Below are 13,623 nucleotides of genomic sequence, written 5' to 3' on the forward strand. Positions count from 1 at the left end.
TGATCCCAACAAACCTCCATCCATATGTATTAGTGTATAAATCTGGTAACTTATGATGAAAGATGAAAAGGGTGTTTCTTATGCAAGATTTATATATAAAGTTATAGCCTACCATTTGTGTGCTTTTTTATTTTAACTTTCGTAAATTCAAAATCAATTTCAAGAGATGTTTAATACCAAATAGGTTTTTGGAGTCTCCACAGTTGCTCTGATAATGTTTTCCTAAAATAACAGGATATAATGGTTGTGATTCTCTTCATTTGCATATAGCCTAGTCACTAGTCTATAATGTGTGTATAATATATTTCAGTTGATATAGATATATATAGCTACATATAGAATGAGAGTTTTGAAAGTGTGACCTGAGCTGAAGACCCTAGTTCTATGCTTATAACCTTCTTTTTGTGAGATGGCTCAGTATGCAAACACTTTGCTAACTTAATTTGGATAACATAAAACCACAAATTAGCAGCTGTAATAAAATGCATTATCAACCATCAAAAACACACTTTTGCATGAGCAAGCATAACCCACATTTATTTTCAGAAACTCCATAGACAAGGCATTTAGTGTAATGCCTCGGTTTACAATAGCCTATTTATTTGCATAGAGCATCTGATATGCTAGCTTTTTGCTGTTTTTTTTTCCCTAAGCGCATATATATATATATAGCATATTTGTGTAAAGTGCTTAATATGTATTCTAAAAAGCATATTTATGATATTTGTTGCATTGACTAATGTACTTATTGGTAGTGTAACAGTGTATTCTCAGAAACTGAAAGGGTACAAAATGTGACTGTATAAAGTTGTAAACCAGTTAAAAAGCCTTTGGACCGTTTTTGTGTTTTACAAATAAATCACACAATGTGTGTGTGTGTTTTTTATTGTATTGTGCAATTTTCTCAAACAGCGTCATTTAAAACATGTTTGAATACCACCAGCATGTTCATAGGGACGTGGTCTATATTCCTTATATGAAGCCTATGTGATGCTCCGCTGTACAGTGCATTGCTACAGCAACCTCTAATAGTTTATGAGGCATGTGTGAAGAGATCCGGATTCAGGCCACAGCATCAGCACATCACCGGCTCAAAGGCTCTGAAAAAAGAAACATCATAAATACTGCTGTACAGCTGTTTTAAATATCATCTGACAATTAACTCACTAATTAAGTAATATGAAATTTATTCAGACTTCAAAATGATATCTTTTTTTCTCCTTCCGGTTGAACAGGGCGCCCTCTAATGGTAACAACACTAGATTGCACACATTTATACAAGGTCATGTTTTGAGCCCTTGTTTTGTTTCTGTAAATCTCGAAATGATCGATATAAATTAAAATGTAACCATTCTTCAACATTAACCTCATACAGCTTGAAAAATAATATTAGTTATTAGCTTAAATCAAAATGGATAAAAAGTTTTTAGTAACTGAAATAAAACTGAAATGTAATAAAATATTACATGAAAAATTTAATATTAATACATAATTTAATGTAATATTAAATATTATAAAAAAATGTTAAAAAAAATGTTGGTAACAAAACAGTTGCTTGCCAATATTAAAAAAAAAAAATATATATATATATATAGTTTTGGTTTGTTTTTTTTTTTTTTTTTTTTTTTAGTCCAGGATCTCTTTGATGCACCAGCAGCAGAGTAGAAAGTAGAGGCACTCTTTAAGAGACTGGATGACTCCATAAGCCACATTCCCTCCCAGCAGGTTCTTGCCATGTCCCATCCTCAGAGCTGCATCCCTCAGGTTCTGGCCCAGCGAGGAGGGCATGGCCTGGGGCAGCGGACGCTGTGGGTGCATCTCTCGCCACCGCTCCACGGTCGACTGGAGAGCGCGAGCAATACTCGAAGGGAGGAACTGGAGAAGAGCAGGCCAGGTCCTTGTTTGCCGCTGCGAGTTGTGGGTCTCCACTTTTTCCTTCGACCGTAACGCCTCTTCAGATGAAACCCTGGAGCGAACTGACTCCTGTGTGTTGTGGGATACACGGACCCAGTGCCCTCTGTGAAACGGGTTTTATTCAGCTCTGGAAAATGCCAGCTAACTGTTCACCTCCTATTGCACAATGGCCTCACAACATCTCTCATCTACCTATTGTTCATCTCTAATTCCTCTACTGTGCAGTGAAAGGACCTGAATGACTGTCAAAATATTCAGTGCACAAACAAATATACTCTTTGTCATTTCTTCTGTATTGATATAATACAGCGTAAAAATGATTTTTTTCAAATCATGGTATTAAGATTTTGAGATTAGGGGCCCTTGAGAAATAGATATATGCCTATTAATCAACTTAAAACTGATCTAGAAAAAAAAAAAGAAGGGATAAGTGAAATGAAACGCTCCAAGAAAGGTGAATGATATATGTATTTATATATGCAATCTATCATTTGATACAGGTGTAAACATTACGTTTTCCCCAAAGAACAACAACAACAACATAAAAAGAATATTTAAAATAATCTGAAACATGTATTTTATAAAAGAAGCATCATTTATATAAGCAAACGAGCAAAAAAGGCCTTTGGCTTAGAAAGTAGCAAACCAACCAACCACAACACAAAAGTCACCATTACCACAATAACAGGAAGTGTTTCCATGCAACAAAAGGCCGCTCTGAAATATGAAAATGAGCAAACAGTTGAGTGGCGAGTCAGAGTTGTAAAAGCCAGATTATTCCAGACCATTCCAGCCCTGCGTGTGTATGCATCCACACACACACACACACAGACTCATAAACACTCCATTAGCAGTTAGTGACCAGATCCATGGTGCTATCAGCACATAAAAAGTCTGACGACAAATTATTAAAAAAAAAAAAAAAAAAAAATGCATTCATTTGAATTACAACAGGCTTCAATTCACATTAGCGTGAAGGCTAGTCGCATACAGCTATGGCTGAAATCCATCTGGACTGATGATGTGGAATGAATGTTGACCGTTGACTCAAAATTCACAAGTTACATCCATTAAAAAGACCAAAAATAAAAGCGTTGCCCGTTTCAGATTCATAATGCGTCAAGATAAGGGGCTTTGTACATCTGAGCAAATCCTCATCATTGTTTAAATAGATTTGCGATTGCATTGTTTTCAGAGGAGCATGTCAAATCTTACACCTTTATGTTTTTTTTGTTTTTTTTCACCCAGTACAATTCCTATTTGACACAGATCCACACAGTGAATGACTGCTTTTAGACAGCTACTAGCATAGGCAAAGCTTATTTACATGTTTTTTTACAGGGTCGATTTCTAAACGAGAGATAGAGGAAGGCGTTTAAGCAACATAATGCGATACCCACAGACCAGCACTAAACTAAGCACAGTAAGAACAGCACAGCAGAATTAACGCGCCGAAGAAAACGAAGACTGCTTTCCCAAAACCTGCACCGAGCCTCACCAAACGCGTGTCGTTTTTGCAGTTGATTATCTTTTTCAGTTGTGTTTTTTCCAGAACAGAAAGTGTCACGATTACCTTCAGAATCCCAAAAGGCGACTGTGTTTTATCGTGTGTGTGTGTGTTTGGTAAAAAAAAAAGGCACAATCAATATCAGATCAAACAAAGATGAAGAAAGTGGTTTCCTGCTTGTGGCTTGAACAGAAACTGCACTTGTGGCTGCAAAGACACGTTCAGAATTCATTTGGAGTGCTTTCCGTCTTCTCGGATGTGTCCCCTCGCAATCGATGTCATTCAAATGCAAAGCGGTTATAGTGAATCTTTGAAAAGGACGCATGTTTTATAATACACATCGTATCCTCCAGAAGCAGCTGACACCTCGATACACACAAAGATCGATTGTCAATGCGAACAGAAGTAATGTCCACGAGAAAAAGATAAAGAAAAATAGAGCCTCCGTTTCCCAGAATAAAACCAGCCGATCGAGATGACATCATTGCAACGAATACAGAAATCCGTAGTTAAATTGACATCATAAGAAGGCTTCAACCAGATCTCAAACCGTAGACCTTCAGTCCTATTCTCATGTCCACTGATTGCACTTTATTTTTTCTTCTCGTCCCTTTTATCCCAGGCTGATATACATGACGTTATGTGGAAAGGGAACGTTCCCTTTTCCCACAGACTACTAGTTTTTTTTGTCTCTCATTACGGGGCAGCGTAAGTCCCTCACATCACCTGCTCATTTGCATAAGTAAAAATCCGCACAGCACCCGTGCTGCTAAAGCTTTCACATATGTTCAGGGGTCTTCGCAAATTACCAAAATTCCCAATTATTCTTGGGGATCACGCTCGGAATTCTGTAAAGGGTTTTTTGTGAGGTTGAGAATATTAGGCATTTTGTGTGATTTCTATTAGCGGGAAAAACGTGACGGTGATATTCCGAATGAGCTCTGGATTCTCTTAAAAGTTTTGCATATTCATCAAAGTCTTTCGAGATTTCCAAACGACCGCCGCAAAAGGCTCTACGATCAGCATGAAGCTGGAGTCTTTGGATTTCGCCCATTGCACCAGATGCGAATCTTTAGAGTGCTACAAAGGTTCTGCAATTTTAGTACATTCACGTCAACCCTCGCCTCAAAGAATGCCCGGGCCTGTTGCCATGGTTACAGGTGCACCCCAGTCTTAATTCAAGACGTGATGTCGCGTTTGGGAAGTGATGTCACATGCTTCTCTTTCAGATGCCTCATCGTTCGGCTTTTTGTAATCGCTTATTTGAAGCGACGCGTCCTTTAGTCCTTGAGTAGAAAGATTGCATCGCTTTGTAATTTCACGGCCGGCGGTTGACGCGGTACAAAATTTTGTGTTTCTGTGAAGATATGATTAGCTTACACTCCCGGTTGGAAAAACAGGGTTTTTTTTTCTCTAATAGAGTCTGGCAAAAAAGTAAGAAAGGGAGGATTTTTTTTTCTCTTAAATGTGCAGTGGAGAAAAATATTTTTCTTTTTTTTTTTTTTTTTTTTTTTTTTTAAGCACGGCGATCAACTGGCTGCTGCAGACACACCTCACTTCCTGCCGAGATGATTGGCAGCCGGTTGTCCATGTGATAACTAATCAAGTGACTGACGCTCTCGAAGCGGTGGTCTTTGGTGCGCACCTACGACAACAACAAAACGTTATGTCAATTATGCATTGATAAGGAGAAAATATTCAGACTGCGGTGTATTTTATGGCTTTACTCACCACTCCCTCTGGGTCCACCAGAAGCAGGTGTTTAGGTTGGCCGCCTTGCTGTCCAGTGAGGACGTACTGGCCTGGTGTGGTGCCTGACTCCCGCACCAGGAAGTCTCCATCCTTGGTCAGGAGTCTTTCGGCTTGCCTACGGCTTAGAGGTCCGTGGAACCAGGGCTCGTTCTGCAGCAGCTCTGCCAGAGGAGGCGCCACTGCGCCCGAAACACCTAAAGCTGCATCAAATGGCTCTAAAGGAGAGAGAGCACAATACTGGTGTATTTTTGAAGAGTTTCCTGCCATCTTATAACTGTACTTATAACTGAACAAGAAATAAGTACAACAAACACAAAATCTTTCTTTAAAATAGAGCAAAAACTATTCATACAAAACATATAAGAGACATACATAAAAAAAATGTGAAATTCTAGGCAATATGTATTAATTGTCAAGAAGTTTTTGAACATCACACATATGGCATGTGTGTAAATTGTATTAAAATATTTTAGTAAAAATAGTACATTATTGTTTAAAATAGTAAGATTTATTTTTTGAAAGAAATTAACACTTTAATTGACCAAGGATGCATTAAATTGCTCCAAGTGAAAGTTAAGACTTTGAATTATTGCAAAGAAAAATTCTGGGACAAATAAACAGGGACAAATAAACAAAGGAATGATCTTAAATGATCTTAAAATATATATTAAAATTGAAATACGTTATTTTAAATTGTAACACAATATTCCACAATATCACTGTTTCTAATTGTATTTTTATCAAATAAATGCAACCTTTATGAGCACTAAAGACCTCTTTTAAAAGCATTTAAAAATATTAATGTTAAATATATTAATATTATTATATTTACACTGTAGCATATAAATGAAAATACTAAAAATCTACTTTTAAAATAGTCAAAAACTGCAATTGATGCTTTTACCGGTTTTGTACAGTATGCTATTGTTATAATAATGCACATAAAATCCTTCCTTGTGTTCATTTAGTGAAAAATAAAGTGGAGTACATGCTTTAATAATTATTCAGTATTTTTACAGATTACAGAAAAAAAGTTTAATCAACATTTTTGCCATTGTAGAGCAAATACATTAATATCAAGACATCATAAATAAAGACATTTTTCCAACCAAGTTGCCTAGCATTAGTTACTCACTCATGTCAAACGCATCTCTGTGAGCGTTTCCATTGGGTGCTGCCGCTGGGAGACGGGGTTTGTCCACATTGACGTACGAAGGGTCGTCGAACAAGCCTCCCTCCTTAACACCCACTGAAAGAGAGAGACAAACAGAGGACTGTGAGGTTAAAGTGAGTTAACCTTCAGGTGAGTGCGCTTAAGCGCTGCCATTCTGACTCGTATTGTCAGCAAGGCCGGCGATCCAGAAGCCACCTCTCAAAGGAGCTGTGTAATAGGTTTGGGCAGCGTCCAACAGAGAGCAATGAACAGTGACAGAAAAACCGCTGACTCACTCTGCAGAATGACAGTCTCAGCTGAGAGGAAAATCAAATGAACGGAAGTGCGACAATATAAGACTGACAAAATACTATGTGGCACTATGAAAGGAACAGGGCAGGGGTTATTAGTGTTTGAGCAAACCTGACCTGGTAGAGGAGGCAGAGGCTGCTTGTGAATGTCGTTCTGGCTGGGCTGTCCGTACGGCTGCGGAGACACACACAAATTAACTAGTGGACTTCTGATCATTTACGAATCAGTGTTTGGAAACTAATCATTCTAATTTACTTCTATACACTAAAACGTTTTTTGGAAGACGGTGAGCCTTTTTTGAACTGAGTGACTGCTTTGGTGATTTTTCTAGCCTGTGAAGACAAAGTATACCATTTTTATATATTTCTGTGGATTTTTTTCCCCCATAAAATTACCATCACTGATTTGAAGAAATTTTTTTAAGCATACCCACTAGAAACCTTTGAACGGTAGTGTATCACGGTTTCCATATTAAACAGCAAAAATGTTCTATCATTGATAATAAAAAAAAATTGTGAGAACTAAATCAGCATATTAGAATAGTTTCTGAAGGGCCACGTAACACTAAAAATATTTTAGAATTTTCTGTACAGTTTAGGCATAAATTATATTAAAAAGAAGGTTATTTTTGGTTATTCTTATTTAAGTCAATCTTGGTGTATATATAAGAGACATTTTTTTAAAAAGTTGCAATGATCGCAAACTTCTGGCCGGCAATATGTACATAAGTGTCTTTATTGTATAGCTTGACAAATGCTTGCTCATGCTTAGCAGTTCTCACAACAGTGGGAGAAATAAAGGATTTGCTTTGTTAGCATTCGGAAGGAAAATGCTTATGATGATTAAACACTATACTCAATTTTCTTTGCAGATTTTTAGCTATACAAACTTTAAAATCAAGTATAAGGCTTATTTCGACTGCTTAAATAAATAAAACAATAATCTGTTCATTTTTAACAAATCAAAGTGACTTCCTGATTCACTTATAACACATAAAGCAGTCACTTAACAAAACTCTGTGGTTATGAACAAATTCATAAGTTTTAGACAAATGTGTGTCTCACCAGCGTGGCTCCTGGACTGTGTCCAGGACGGGTCCTCATGTCAACCAAGCCTCCAGGGGGAGGCTGTTTACCGGGGAAGTTATTGTAATACGGAACCTCTGGGGGTGGAGGCTGGTCCTCTTCCTCTTCCTCCCAGGCTGACCCATCGAAAGGAGCCATCCTAAGAGAGAAAGAGAGAAATAAAAAGTATTACATGACTCTATTTACATGGAAATGCTATTTGAGTGATAGCAAATGATGTAATGTTCCGTTTTGAAACCAAAGAGAACAAGCAGCAGAAACAGACAGAGGATCAATGAAAAGGAAGTTGGAACAGTAAACAAATTAAATACGCTTTTCTGACTCTGTAGTTATATTTTATCAAATGCTGAAAAAAAGTGAATACCGTTTATTTATATATTTTACATTTTTTATTAAAATTTTAATCTTTTTCTTACGAGCTTTTGTCAATTTTGTAAGTGTATATTTCTGTTAAGCATCTTTGTATTATCTTCAGTTGTAGTCATCTCTGATGGATAAAAAAAATGCAGTTTTAATCATTTTAGCTTTAGTTATGAATAATAACACTGTTGCATTAATACTTGTTTTCATAGATTGTGTGCTGCATATGAAAGTATTTTTGTCAGACTTTAAGATATTTTAATTGGAAATAAGGCAAAAAGCACTCAATGTACAATGCGAGTACACAGTGAAAACAAACACAATGTCAACACATGCTGTAAACAGACATACAGGATATTAAGGGGGTTTTCAAAGACCCTGGGGAGGAACCATCATTAAACAACACGCGCACACACACACACACACACACACACACACACACACTGGTGTAAACATACTGATATAAATGTAAATGTTTGCAGTAAGTGGTTGAACAGGCACATTAACACTCTCACCGATCATGAGGGGTAACCAGTTTGGGGGGGTTCTTCAGGTACTGTTTAAAGCGAAGTTCAAACGCCTGGCCGATGGTGCTGATGACCTCCTGAGCCAAGCCCTCTGAGCATTCCAGGATATGACACGCTAGAACGCAGGACGTGATCATCAAATATCAGATATTGTATAGAAGGCATTAACAAGACATTTCTTAAAGGGACAGTTCACGCAAAAACAAAACTTATGTCATATCAAATCTTTTGGGACTCTTTCAAAATAAATGATGCTGCGTATAATTGAGTAAATTGGTATTTAACATCCGTTTAAATAAATTGGGCATGTAAAGCAGTAATTTATATATAAATATAACAGATATTTACCTCTCTGATTGACAGGGTCTTTGGCGACGTAGGCAACGTACTCTGCTGTGTCCTGGGGAGAGACAGAAAGAAAGGGATGGAGAAGAAGAAAGGAAGAATGAACAGGAGGACATTAAGAGAAATTAGAGAGAAAACACAAAGAACAGAGGGACAAGCAGAAGATAGTAAGTCTTTTAGTTGAGGCAGTCTATTCACTAAAGGGCAGGAAACAGAAGAGGAAACAGGGGGGAGAACAAATGACTACAGACAGCAGGACAGATGAAGAAGACAAACGAGCAAGGAATGACAGAATGAGAGTAAAGCTGATAGAACCAAGAGCAAGATGGAAAACGAGGAAATGATATGTAGAGATGTATCCAATAACCTACTAACTGATTAACAACATGTACATATTTAATATAAATTACCAATCTAACAAAAACAATAATAATAATAATAGCAATTTTTTTATATATTATATTTTATTAATTATTTATTATTTTATGTATTAATAATCTGATAGAAAATAAGTATATAAATTAAAATTAGTACTTCACATATGTGTGTGTAATATTTATATGTGTGTGTATATAAGTATTATTTACTATTATTTATTTAATAAATATACACTTCTGAATTATTTTAAAAAACGTTCTTTATTCATATTTAACTGTATTATTTAGTTGTAATCATTTATTTAATAATTAGCATATATTTAAATTATTATTTCCTAATCAAATAATTTTTTATTTGTTAAATTATTCATTAAATAAATATGTTAATTTGAAGAAAATCAAAGTGCTTTCGCTATATTCAGCACTTTGGGTTTTAGTAAAGCGCATTATTTTTAATATTATTGTTATTATATACTTACACACTCCAACATTTATCTATTATACTATTATATTTATTAATCGATATTTAAATGAATTGTTTTAATAATCACGTTTAACTATTTTTTCAGGCAACCCACCAAGTCATTGATTTTGAAAATATGTAGTTTTGCACACCCCTACTCTGTCACTTTGCACTTCAGTATACTTTTAAGGTTCTCGCAGCGAACGCAATCATTATTTGAAGAGAGATGCTCTGACAATGACTACATTCAGCCATTTCATTTGTAAAGGTGATCCGAGTTGTGGCCATCAACCTGGCTAATATCTAAACAAATTTGTACTGCAGCTGATTAAATTAACAACCGATAAGCTTAATTAACAACAATGATCAACATCCCCGGAAGAAAAAGTAGCAGAAAGAGATATTGAGAGACATGACGCGACTCACTGGATCTCCTCCTGATGCAAAAGAGATGGACTGCATGTGATGGTTGGCGATAATCTGTAGGGAGAGAGGGATGGAGAAGAGGACAATGTGACAAAGACAAAGGTGCAGTGGGCATGAGATGAAGAATGAACAAACATGGAAGTGAGTGAAAGCCAAGGATGGACGGGGAGGGAGACAAGGGGAGAAATGATGCGGTGAGTCTGTGGTCTAACAGAGGAACAGAGCAGTTGTGTGCAGTAATTCTGCATGGTTTAGATTCATTAAGATAAACACATATCAGCAGGGCAATTACTCCGGGCCCTATTCTAGGCTTCAGTCAGCTGCCTGCTGATAAACCTCACTGCGCTAATGCCAAACACACTGGCACACAACTGAAGAATTATTAGTGAGGAAAAACATCCTGTGGTGCAGCTGTAAACAAGCCAGAGGATATCTGCTCCTGCCGACTACGCCAACTTTACTAACCGCTGGATAATATATTAACTTATTTAGTTAAGTGACGATAAATTTCCGATTAAAGCCTCTTGAAAGAAACAATGCAGGCTACTTTAATATACTTCCAATTTTAAATACACAAAATAAAATTATAAAAAATAATAAATAAATAATAAAAACAAAATCTATAAAAAGAAAAAAAGAAAAAGAAAAAAAAGTCAGAAGTGTTAGTATTATTTTATTTATATAATTATATTATGCATTATCTTTTATTTTGATAAAAATATTTGATTTCATTTAATTTTTTAGTAATTTGTTTATTTTAAGATAATATTATTTATATTTAATTTATTCTTATTTTTGTTTTACTTTCAAGAAGAATTAGAATTGTTTTAACCATCTAATAGTTACATTTTATTTTAATTAATTATATATATATATATATATATAAATAATTCTTTAATTCATTCATTGAGCCTGCTGCAGCCATGGTACGGCTGTAAACTACTTTGATTATTACGCCGGAATGGAAGTATAGTTCCTAATCATATTGGCCTAGAAAAATCACAACTTTTAATTTTCCATTGGGGTTAGCACACAATGTAACTACAGAAGAGTCAAGTTTTAAATTGGAAAACGATCAACGATCTATGCTAAGCTATGCTAAAAGCTCTGTCGCCAGACCCGGAGATCCGCTGAATGGATTCAAAAACGGCAAAACTCTGGGGGAGTTGGAGAGTGAGCCTATTTTCAAAAAAAGGGGAGTGTTCCTTTAAGACATACTGAGAAAGGTTTTATTCAGACGAAGAGATCCTGCTGTGAAGAGCGTCTGCATAACGCAGGCCGCTTTCATCATTAGCTGCAGGTAACAGCGAATTTCACAGAGCAAAGAAAGCACTGTATTCATGCTTGTGCGCACCTGTTTGCAGTCGACAGCCAGTAGGTTCAGGCTGCTGGTCGACACGGTGAGGCTGATTGTCATTCCAGCAAACTGGAGATTACTCTTCCCTAAAATAGAGGAGAGACAACGAGAGGAGGGCTGCAAAGAGACAGAAACAGAGAGACACCATTAATTACAACAGAAAAAAAAAAGGAAAAAACTAAATATTTGATGATAAAAAGTTGAAACTAAATATTTGATAAAAATGGGAAATAGAGAACATTTTAAAGTCTCGTCTGTCTGAGGCTTGTTTTACCTCACATTCAGTGCCTATATCAACACAGGTTTAGTCGATCAGAATTTTACACTAACATAAAAGTTTAGGGTATGATTTTTTTTATTCATTTTTATTTAGCAAAAGTTTATTAAATTAATCAAAACTGTAAATAAAACATATTAATAATATCGACAGGTTTCCACAAAAATAAGTAGTTTAAATATATATTTTTATATATATATATATATATATATATATATATATATATCAGGAATTTTACTGTATTACTGATCACATAAATGCTGCTTTGGTGAGCATAAGACTACTTTCGGAGAAAAAACAAACAAAAAAAAGCCTCCCGAATTGCTCAAAACTTTTGTGTAAATGAGCTATCTTGTGCGGAGCCCATTTTTGCAGTTAACAACGAACTCAAATAAAACGGATTAAAAATACCATTTTATAAAATATTCACTTTTATGAAGCAACATGAAATGCAAGAACAAACCAGTTTCACGTCACATGAAATAACAGTAACACAAACACTTACTACTCGGGAAATCTGGCTGAATCCACAATTTGTGGTTTGGTTTCACTTTTGTGTAATAAAACTAAATAGAATACCTTTAAAGTGGCATACGTCTACCGATAATAATTCTGAGAGAAATGTATTTTTAAAGAAAAAACTCATCATCGTTTTATTTTCTGTGTTGAGCCGCTGTCAGCCAGCAGCTGCGGTTCCGTTGATGCTCCGCTTAACACACTGTTCATGCGTGCTTTATGAAACAGGCCTGTGTTGATCACAACCAGGACAGATTTTGGCTCCTCACTCACACAAAAACCCTATAAGCAAATCGAAAGAGGTATTGCACTCCACAACCTCTGAAACCAGCCATAAACCAAATACCACAGTCTGACCAGCAGAGACGCAACACTCTGAGCAAACGAGTGTGAAAGCGTGTTAAACATAAGACAGCGCTATTTTACTGGAAACTGGTCAGGCCTTACTAGAACACTGTGAGGTTTGTTAGCTGTTCCCGTAACTGACAAAAGTGCAAATGTATTGCAGGGCTGAAAGTCTGCGTCTGAGAAAGTAAGATAAGATAAAGTGTTGAATACCTTTCTCCTTCGCTGAGCTCCTTTGGCACCTGGTACTGCCTCACACACCACAGATATCGCCTCCCTGAAATACAAAACTAACTGTTATAAACGTGCACGCATACGCTGGGTGGAGATTGTGAGAACATAATCAGATTGTTAGATGAGAGTTTCCATCATTTTTTTTTTTTTTTTTTTTTTTACGCGTTGGCAAATTTCATATTGGCTGAGGGACTATTACATTAGACACATGCTCCAGTCATTACGCTTCCTGCCATCTCACGCATGCAAGTGGACACGCAAACAAAAACACCAGGACTACTGCTGTTAACAAAGACGGGGTAGAATGATAAAAACTATACGAAAAATTACAATAGTTAAAAATAGAATGCAATTTTACATATTCACATTAACAAAACTGCTACAAAATTACAGAAAACTATTATATAGGTGAATAAAAAAAAAAAAATCTGTTTAAATTATTGACCGCAACACAACAGTTAGAGCATCCCTTAAATAAATACATAAGAAAATGGTAACACTTTCTATGAAGCCCATATTTATAATACATTGTAAGTCTTAAAGCATTATAATGAATAGACAATGCATTATAAATTACTTTAAAATATGTTGTATTATCTCATGAATATTCATAAGAATGGTTTTAATGCGTTATAATATTAATTTATTTGTGGTTATAGCTTTTAAGTGTATG

The 13,623-nt window shown here is 35.8% G+C and overlaps 2 protein-coding genes across 5 annotated transcripts in view; both read right to left on the bottom strand.

The window, feature by feature from the left end:
• Positions 1-1,619: 1,619 nt before the first annotated feature.
• Positions 1,620-2,224, bottom strand: LOC122361105 (lens epithelial protein). Its single transcript, XM_043262069.1, has one exon. The coding sequence runs from the start codon at positions 1,816-1,818 to the stop codon at positions 1,627-1,629; it is 192 nt and encodes a 63-aa protein (XP_043118004.1). The 5' UTR covers positions 1,819-2,224; the 3' UTR covers positions 1,620-1,626.
• Positions 2,225-2,364: 140 nt separating this feature from the next.
• The window catches only part of shc1 (SHC (Src homology 2 domain containing) transforming protein 1), a 30,199-nt gene continuing 18,940 nt past the window's right edge, over positions 2,365-13,623 (bottom strand). For 3 of the 4 annotated variants that reach the window (XM_043262068.1, XM_043262067.1, XM_043262065.1), the window contains 10 exons: positions 12,930-12,993; positions 11,576-11,695; positions 10,222-10,275; positions 8,959-9,010; positions 8,599-8,725; positions 7,703-7,862; positions 6,755-6,812; positions 6,309-6,422; positions 5,153-5,388; positions 2,365-5,066 (listed from right to left, as the gene is read on the bottom strand). In XM_043262068.1, the coding sequence (XP_043118003.1) occupies positions 4,938-5,066; positions 5,153-5,388; positions 6,309-6,422; positions 6,755-6,812; positions 7,703-7,862; positions 8,599-8,725; positions 8,959-9,010; positions 10,222-10,275; positions 11,576-11,695; positions 12,930-12,993 (1,114 nt within the window). In that variant the 3' untranslated portion in view covers positions 2,365-4,937. The remainder of the gene's footprint in view (positions 5,067-5,152; positions 5,389-6,308; positions 6,423-6,754; positions 6,813-7,702; positions 7,863-8,598; positions 8,726-8,958; positions 9,011-10,221; positions 10,276-11,575; positions 11,696-12,929; positions 12,994-13,623) is intronic. The other variant, XM_043262066.1, reaches the window with a different exon arrangement.

Source organism: Puntigrus tetrazona, chromosome 16, assembly GCF_018831695.1.
Source record: "Puntigrus tetrazona isolate hp1 chromosome 16, ASM1883169v1, whole genome shotgun sequence".
In the NCBI taxonomy this organism is placed as follows: Eukaryota; Metazoa; Chordata; class Actinopteri; order Cypriniformes; family Cyprinidae; genus Puntigrus; species Puntigrus tetrazona.